Raw genomic sequence first — 10000 nt, 5'->3', positions numbered from 1 at the left:
ACAGAACACATTTTAGCTCCAGAAACAGACCTGAAAGAGAAGCTTGTTAATCAGCTGATCAATCAATCCATCAATCATTAGACATTAGTAATCCAGCAGGCAGAGAGAGCAGCAGCAGTACAGACAGAGAGGGAGCAGCTGCTAACAGCAACATCAGGCTGGAAATCAAACCAACAACACAACTATGAGGTCACACCTATCCTTCCTAAGCCCCGCCCCTTCTAGCTGAGAACCTTGGTGAACATTGTTCTGTTCCGTTCCTGTTCTGGGTGCAGGGATGCTGTCAGAGGAGCTGTAAAAGATCATAAGTCAGCTGATGTTAGCAACAGCTAATTAGCTAGTGTGTATTTTTCTTTTAAATGTAAAGAGGAAACAAGAAGAGACAAGTCTGACTGATGTCCCACCAGGTACCAAGCTAACTCAAGACTCAAGAGTAAAAGGGGACGTGGCCTCAGAGAGGTGGATTAGTTTCAGTGCGAAAGCTCCGCCCACAAAAGTATTTCTAAAATATTCCACCATTGCACAAATAATATAATTCAATTACTGAATTAAACGTATTAATATCAGAATATCAATGACATTAGAAACTGTTCTAGAAACATGTAAAAATATACAGTACAAATAAGAAAAGTGACATTTTTTTCAGTGTCTGTAAACAAATCAGTGAAGTCAGTGATATTAGAGACACGTGTGTTTAGGTGCAGTATTCTATAAATGTAGTTTATGTACACAAACAAACATCACAGCCTCGAACACATCAAATCAGGACACATTTTGTTTTGTTTTCTTCTTCTGACGTCCTGGAACTTGCATCAGTTGTATGTGTGAGGTGAATGGCATTATGGGACTTTGAGCATGTGTGTGTGTGTGTGTGTGTGTGTGTGTGTGTGTGTGTGTGTGTCAGCATGATATCAGGATCATTAAGCTTGATGCTGTGTGCGTTTTGTTTGTGCTAAACTGTCCAGTTAACATGCAGCAGACGTTCAGCTCTCCTTTACATTCACATCAGCTCTGCTCGCTGTTAGCGCTGCAAGGCACTGTAGGGGAGGAGGGGGGAGCACAACCCCCCCCCTCCCCCCTGGGAGATCTGGTTGGCTGCTGCAGCATGACTGACAGGTGCCAGGGGACCGGCATAGCCAATCAGCATCTGGTGTCGTTAGCCACCAGAACTGTGCTCCAATAAAAGCTGATTAAAGCCAGAACAGTCAATTACTGTGTGTGTGTGTGTGTGTGTGTGTGTGTGTGTGTGTGTGTGTGTGTGTGTGTGTGTGTGTGTGTGTGAAAATCCTGGATGTTCATCAGGGGAGATAACAGTGTTTTAGCTTGTTTAGCTGCAGTGCTAAACAGCTCTCTGGATGCCCATAGTGTCCCAGTCCTTAGCCTTGTGTTAGCCTAGCATTAGCATTACACAGATTTCAGTGTATGTTTTATTTGTGTGCTGTGTCTGTCTGTGTGCAGAGGACATCAGGTCGTCCAGTTACTGATGGACGGACAGACAGACAGGTGTCAGCCATCTGTGAGCCATTATACTTCTGGATGGGACCAGTGTGCTAACCATTAGCCTAGCACTCCAACAGCTAGCTGCCATCTGTGTCTCATTAAACAGAATGGACTGGCTGCTGCCTGGCTAGCTCGTGGCTAATTTAGCAGTAAATCCAGTCCAGCAGTCAGCAGAGTTCAACAGAGACTCAGCAGAGGCCAGAAACGAGGTCCAACCAGCTAATGCTATATTTCCCCTGTATATCTCTGTTTATATTACTTGTTTGCTATTTATTGTCTTTTTAATTTATTGCTTTTACTATATTTTTATCGTCCACTTTGCTGCTGTAAGACTGGAAGTTTCCCCACTGTGGGACTAATAAAGGAGTATCTTATCTTATCTTATGATGCTAACTGCTAACAATACGAGTAAACTGTACACTCCAAAATAAAATGGTAGGAAATACCTTTCAAAGTAAAATGTTTTGGACTCCTCCTGAAAATAAAACAACCTGTTCTCCATCTCACACCTTTGAGAGTAAAACACAGTTTACACATTTAAAATACACTCATCACCTTTCAAAATAAAATGGCATGGGATATCTTTCATAGTAAAATGCTTTGGACTGCTTTTCAAAACAAAACAACACCAAAGTCTTGTCTGTACTGCAGACCTTTCAAAATAAAATGTACTCCTGCCTTTCAAAATGGTCCTGAACACCCGTGACTGCACTCTTAGAAAAAAAGATGCTAACTAGAACCGTAAAATGTTTTGGCTTGTACCCTTTTTGGTTTCTGTTAGAACCTTTAATAGGGGTTCCAACTGAAACCCTTCTACCCAGAACCCAACATAAAGGGTCATACCTAGAACATCTGTGAAAAGTTTCATCCAGAACCACATATGAGAGGGTCTACAGGGAACCCTTCTATGGTGTAATGGTTCCACCAAAAACCCTCTTCTAGCTTCCTCATAGGGTGCCAACAAGAATCCACCCAGGGGATTCTAACAAGAACCTTTTTATATTAAAGGGGATTTATTTGGGACCCACTCAGTGTTCTACAGATATGTTTTTTTGATATTTCATTCTACTGGGAACCCTTGATGAAAGAGATATTTAAGGATTTCAACAATCCTTGAAGAACTCTTTCTTCTAAAAAGGTTTATAATTTAAAGGCCCTTAATGGAACCCTTAGTCAAAGAACCCTTGACAAATGCTTTCTTGAATGCTTCTGGGTAGAACCCTTATTTCTGAGAGTGTAAAATTCAGTCTACACATGTAACATGTACACCCTTCAAAATAAAATGGTATGAAATATTATATTCAGAATAAAATGCACTCCAGACCTTTCAGTAATGAACACCTTTCAGAGTAAAATTCATTTTAGAAATTTAAAATACACTCAGCACCTTTCAAAATAAAATGCACCACATCCTCTTACCTTTAGTGGCCACACGCACACAGTCGATCTTTGTCTCCTGTTGGAGAGAGAAGCAAATTAGTTTCCTGTCAACACAAATGCCGACATATTAGCTGTCACGTCTGGCAACTTTCTCCCGAAATACACACCAGAACACACACACACACACACACACACACACACACACGCACACACACACACGCACACACACACACTTTCTCATCGTAAACAGAGCGGACAGAAGGAAAATGGCTGTGGATCAGTGCCTGTGCTGGCATTTAACAAGCAACACACATGCACCCCCCCACCACACACACACACACACACACACACACACACACACACACACACACACACACACAGGTTTTGGTGAAATGAGAGAGAGAACATCTTGTGTCTTTCTGGTTTTAACAAACAGACGACAAATTAACCACAAGAGCTCATGAATATTCATGCTCACACACACACACACACGCAGCAGCAGTGTGTGTGTGTGGTGTGGCGACAGTAAAAAGCACTAGTGTCGCTGCATTATTCAACACACACACCAATTAAACCTCCCAGCGTCAATAATTAACACACAACACAATACAATCTGTGTGTGTGTGTGTGTGTGTGTGTGTGTGTGTGTGTGTGTGTGTGTGTGTGTGTGCAGTAGTGAACAATTACCTTTTCTCACACACACACACACACACACACACACACATACAGTCCCCACTGCAGCCTATTAGTGTCACTGGTCAGGCTGCTGGAACTATCTCCAGTCCTATTAAACTGTGTGTGTGTGTGTGTGTGTGTGTGTGTGTGTGTGTGTGGTACAGTCCATGTTGATATCACAGTGTGTGACCTCTCTGTCTCTGTCTCGCCTCTCTGGTTTTTATGACAGAAAGAACAAAAAGAGTGAAGGAGATTGAAAGAGAAGTGTGGAGCGGAGAATAATAGAATAATGTGGAACCTTTGTTAGAACATACGTGTGTGATTTTGTCACACAGGCCACGTCAGGCTCTGCTGCACACACTGATTGGATATCTTGACATCTGCCACTCCTTTAAACACCATCCAGCCTCCGTGATAAACACTGTTCCAACAAGACGCTCCTGAGAACTGCAGAACTCTGCTGAGAACCGTCCAGAGTTCTTCAGCATCAAAGTAACTCTATTAATTAGTTTGGAGGGTTCTATATAAAACTATAAAACCACACACTGTATAAGAACCAAACCCCAAAAGAGACATGAGTGAAACATCTGGAGCCGATGGAACAGAAGAGGAACCTCACAGCTGATCCACAGTATCATCTCATGATCAGGTGTGTGTGTGTGTGTGTGTGTGTGTGTGTTACCTGTGGACAGGTGAACTCACCCCGTTAGCAGTGCTGACAGCCTGGTAGTAGATCCCATAACTCTTATGAGGCAGCAGAGGAGCGTTCCAGTAGCCACTGTATGTCCTGTTATCACCTGCACACACACACACACACACACACACACACACACACACACACACACACACACGTGTTATTATATGTAATAAACACATACACTTATAATACACACATCTAGTACTGTGTTATAGCCTAACTAACTAACTAAGCGAGGCAGTGTGTGTGTGTGTGTGTGTGTGTGTGTGTGTGTGTGTGTGACTGACCGACACAGAAAGGTATCGGTGTCTTCAGCTCGCTCATCGGCAGCTCTGCGCTGAAGTAATACTGAGAGTCCAACACGGTGGCATTCTGGAAGTGGATGGGAACCGGATAACAGCGCAGGATCTCTGCAGTACCTCTCCTCTGCCTGCGGGGGCGCTCCTCCTCCACCACCACCTGGTACTTACTGCACACACACACACACACACACACACACACACACACACACACACACACACACAGACACAGACACAGACACAGACAGGCTGAATGAATTCTGGGTTGTAATTTTTCGTATCATAGTTAGCTGTAATAATATGGTTGGTGATCAGTTTACTCATTAACTAACTAATGATTTAGGCAGTCAGTAACCTAGTTTAATTACAAACAAATATCTATCAGACAGTTAATTAATCAATAAGTTCACTTGTACATTGAGCTGTGAGTTGATTTGTTAGCTAGCACAGCACCAGCTGACCGACGACTTAAAAGTCACTTGGTAACAAGTTAACAGCAGTTTGCTACACCATGAAGTTGCACCATGGGAAATGTAGGAGCCAGTGTGTGTGCAGAAACATCTGAACCAAGCTGTTAAAACGTCCTCAGTGCAGAACTCAGTAAGGTTTTTCAGCTCTTAGTTTTGAGGGGAGACTTTGTTGGAGATTGACTTGATTTCTATTCATACGAGCCCGACACATAAAGTGCTCTCCTCCCCTACTCACCCATCTGTTGGTTCATTATTCAGCTCCACAGAAAGGTCAGCTCTGCCTCTCCTCCACTCCATCACTCTCTCCTTCATTTTTATGAACTCTCTCTGTATGTGGACGTTGTAACTTTATAACAGTCTGACATTAAACTGATAATTCACGCCGTCCTGTCTGCTCCATGTGGGCAGACGACCTAAACACAGAAAACAAACCGAAACAAAACGTCTATCGCAATGAAAAATCTGAACTTTGTCTGAAGAATTACAGTCGTAAAAGAAACAAAGAAATACCAACAGACAGACGGGAGGAGAGGAGGAGTTGTCTGATAAACGAAGCTTGTTACCACGGCGATTAAAACCTTCCTGATGAGTTTCCTTTAAGTTTCAGTATGTTGAGTGAATCAAACAGAAAAACACAGAAATGATTTAAGTTTTATGACAAATCCAGCGACTGAAACACTACTGACTCTACTGACTCTGACTAAAAATCTACTGACTCTACTGACTCTGACTAAAAATCTACTGACTCTACTGACTCTGAATAAAAATCTACTGACTCTACTGACTCTGAATCAAAATCTACTGACTCTACTGACTCTGAATAAAAATCTACTAACTCTACTGACTCTGAATCAAAATCTACTGACTCTACTGACTCTGAATCAAAATCTACTGACTCTACTGACTCTGAATCAAAATCTACTGACTCTGAATCAAAATCTACTGACTCTACTGACTCTGACTAAAAATCTACTGACTCTACTGACTCTGACTAAAAATCTACTGACTCTACTGACTCTGACTAAAAATCTACTGGCTCTACTGACTCTGAATCGAAATCTACTGACTCTACTGACTCTGACTAAAAATCTACTGACTCTACTGACTCTGAATCGAAATCTACTGACTCTGAATCAAAATCTACTGACTCTACTGACTCTGACTAAAAATCTACTGACTCTACTGACTCTGACTAAAAATCTACTGACTCTACTGACTCTGAATAAAAATCTACTGACTCTACTGACTCTGAATAAAAATCTACTGACTCTACTGACTCTGAATAAAAATCTACTGACTCTACTGACTCTGAATCAAAATCTACTGACTCTACTGACTCTGAATAAAAATCTACTGACTCTACTGACTCTGAATCAAAATCTACTGACTCTACTGACTCTGAATCAAAATCTACTGACTCTGAATCAAAATCTACTGACTCTACTGACTCTGACTAAAAATCTACTGACTCTACTGACTCTGAATCAAAATCTACTGACTCTACTGACTCTGACTAAAAATCTACTGGCTCTACTGACTCTGAATCGAAATCTACTGACTCTACTGACTCTGACTAAAAATCTACTGACTCTACTGACTCTGAATCGAAATCTACTGACTCTGAATCAAAATCTACTGACTCTACTGACTCTGACTAAAAATCTACTGACTCTACTGACTCTGAATCAAAATCTACTGACTCTGAATCAAAATCTACTGACTCTACTGACTCTGACTAAAAATCTACTGACTCTACTGACTCTGACTAAAAATCTACTGACTCTACTGACTCTGAATAAAAATCTACTGACTCTACTGACTCTGAATCAAAATCTACTGACTCTACTGACTCTGAATAAAAATCTACTGACTCTACTGACTCTGAATCAAAATCTACTGACTCTACTGACTCTGAATCAAAATCTACTGACTCTACTGACTCTGAATCAAAATCTACTGACTCTGAATCAAAATCTACTGACTCTACTGACTCTGACTAAAAATCTACTGACTCTACTGACTCTGACTAAAAATCTACTGACTCTACTGACTCTGACTAAAAATCTACTGGCTCTACTGACTCTGAATCGAAATCTACTGACTCTACTGACTCTGACTAAAAATCTACTGACTCTACTGACTCTGAATCGAAATCTACTGACTCTGAATCAAAATCTACTGACTCTACTGACTCTGACTAAAAATCTACTGACTCTACTGACTCTGACTAAAAATCTACTGACTCTACTGACTCTGAATAAAAATCTACTGACTCTACTGACTCTGAATAAAAATCTACTGACTCTACTGACTCTGAATAAAAATCTACTGACTCTACTGACTCTGAATCAAAATCTACTGACTCTACTGACTCTGAATAAAAATCTACTGACTCTACTGACTCTGAATCAAAATCTACTGACTCTGAATCAAAATCTACTGACTCTACTGACTCTGACTAAAAATCTACTGACTCTACTGACTCTGAATCAAAATCTACTGACTCTACTGACTCTGACTAAAAATCTACTGGCTCTACTGACTCTGAATCGAAATCTACTGACTCTACTGACTCTGACTAAAAATCTACTGACTCTACTGACTCTGAATCGAAATCTACTGACTCTGAATCAAAATCTACTGACTCTACTGACTCTGACTAAAAATCTACTGACTCTACTGACTCTGAATCAAAATCTACTGACTCTGAATCAAAATCTACTGACTCTACTGACTCTGAATAAAAATCTACTGACTCTGAATCAAAATCTACTGACTCTACTGACTCTGAATCGAAATCTACTGACTCTACTGACTCTGAATCGAAATCTACTGACTCTACTGACTCTGAATCAAAATCTACTGACTCTACTGACTCTGAATCAAAATCTACTGACTCTACTGACTCTGAATCCAAATCTACTATCTCTACTGACTCTGAATCCAAATCTACTGACTCTACTGACTCTGAATCAAAATCTACTGACTCTACTGACTCTGAATCAAAATCTACTGACTCTACTGACTCTGACTAAAAATCTACTGACTCTACTGACTCTGAATCGAAATCTACTGACTCTGAATCGAAATCTACTGACTCTGAATCAAAATCTACTGACTCTACTGACTCTGAATAAAAATCTACTGACTCTGAATCAAAATCTACTGACTCTACTGACTCTGAATCGAAATCTACTGACTCCACTGACTCTGAATCGAAATCTACTGACTCTACTGACTCTGAATCAAAATCTACTGACTCTACTGACTCTGAATCAAAATCTACTGACTCTGAATCAAAATCTACTGACTCTACTGACTCTGAATCAAAATCTACTGACTCTACTGACTCTAAATAAAAATCTACTGACTCCACTGACTCTAAATCAAAATCTACTGACTCTAAATCAAAATCTACTGACTCTACGTAAGATCTACTGCGACCTAAGAGTGGCCAACAGCAGAGGAAAAGTTTACTTTGTGTTTTCCACCAGCAGGTGGCAGAGTCCACACAGACTGTGTGTGTGTGTGTGTGTGTGTGTGTGTGTGTGTGTGTTTTCACAGAAACACTGACCTGCACCTGAATGCAACACAGTGACTTTTCAACAGTGTTTGTGTCCTGAGGGACGCTGGGAACAATAGTTGTGTTTTTCACAGGAACCAGATTCAGGACAGAAGTCATATATCACAACACACACACACACACACACACACACACAGACACACACACACACACACACACACACACACACACACACACACACACACACACACTGAGGGTGTGGACGGTGAAACTGCAGTATTGTCACATTTCCTGCTGGACAGGAAACTAAAGGAGGACAGGAAGACACACACACACACAGACACACACACACACACACACACACACACAGACAGACAGACACACACACACACAGACACACACACACACACACACAGACAGACACACACACACACACACACACACACAGACAGACACACTGCAGTGTGTGTTGTTTTATTCCCCACAGAAACAAACAGAAAAGACAGATTCAGTCATTTTTTCTCCATCCTCCACCTCCTTCTTTCTTTCCTTCATTCTTCTTTTCTTTCCTGTCTTAATCTGTCCTCCCCCTCACATCTTTGTCTTTTCTCCCTCTCTCTGTCTTTATGTCTTTTCTCCCTCTCTCTCTGTCTTTAAGTCTTTTCTCTCTCTCTCTGTCTTTATGTCTTTTCTCTCTCTCTCTGTCTTTGTCTTTTCTCCCTCTCTCTCTGTCTTTATGTCTTTTCTCCCTCTCTCTCTGTCTTTAAGTCTTTTCTCCCTCTCTCTGTCTTTATGTCTTTTCTCCCTCTCTCTCTGTCTTTAAGTCTTTTCTCTCTCTCTCTGTCTTTATGTCTTTTCTCTCTCTCTCTGTCTTTGTCTTTTCTCCCTCTCTCTCTGTCTTTATGTCTTTTCTCCCTCTCTCTCTGTCTTTAAGTCTTTTCTCCCTCTCTCTGTCTTTATGTCTTTTCTCCCTCTCTCTCTGTCTTTAAGTCTTTTCTCTCTCTCTCTGTCTTTGTCTTTTCTCCCTCTCTCTCTCTCTTTAAGTCTTTTCTCCCTCTCTCTGTCTTTAAGTCTTTTCTCCCTCTCTCTGTCTTTATGTCTTTTCTCCCTCTCTCTCTGTCTTTATGTCTTTTCTCCCTCTCTCTCTGTCTTTAAGTCTTTTCTCCCTCTCTCTGTCTTTATGTCTTTTCTCTCTCTCTCTGTCTTTAAGTCTTTTCTCCCTCTCTCTGTCTTTATGTCTTTTCTCTCTCTCTCTGTCTTTATGTCTTTTCTCTCTCTCTCTGTCTTTAAGTCTTTTCTCCCTCTCTCTCTGTCTTTATGTCTTTTCTCTCTCTCTCTGTCTTTGTCTTTTCTCTCTCTCTCTGTCTTTATGTCTTTTCTCTCTCTCTCTGTCTTTAAGTCTTTTCTCCCTCTCTCTGTCTTTATGTCTTTTCTCTCTCTCTCTGTCTTTATGTCT

The 10000-nt window shown here is 41.0% G+C and overlaps 1 protein-coding gene across 4 annotated transcripts in view; it reads right to left on the bottom strand.

Moving 5' to 3' along the window:
• The window catches only part of LOC146307941 (receptor-type tyrosine-protein phosphatase mu-like), a 131292-nt gene that overhangs the window by 51824 nt on the left and 69468 nt on the right, over nt 1-10000 (bottom strand). For all 4 annotated transcript variants that reach the window (XM_084747300.1, XM_084747301.1, XM_084747302.1 and 1 more), the window contains exons 15-17: nt 4540-4721; nt 4258-4352; nt 2920-2956 (exon numbers count right to left, since the gene is read on the bottom strand). In XM_084747300.1, the coding sequence (XP_084603426.1) occupies nt 2920-2956; nt 4258-4352; nt 4540-4721 (314 nt within the window). The remainder of the gene's footprint in view (nt 1-2919; nt 2957-4257; nt 4353-4539; nt 4722-10000) is intronic.

The sequence above is a fragment of the Lutjanus erythropterus genome, chromosome 21, assembly GCF_056507025.1.
Source record: "Lutjanus erythropterus isolate fLutEry1 chromosome 21, fLutEry1.hap2, whole genome shotgun sequence".
In the NCBI taxonomy this organism is placed as follows: Eukaryota; Metazoa; Chordata; class Actinopteri; order Lutjaniformes; family Lutjanidae; genus Lutjanus; species Lutjanus erythropterus.
Note: the sequence above shows the minus strand (reverse complement) of the source record. Positions and strands in the feature narration are given on the sequence as shown.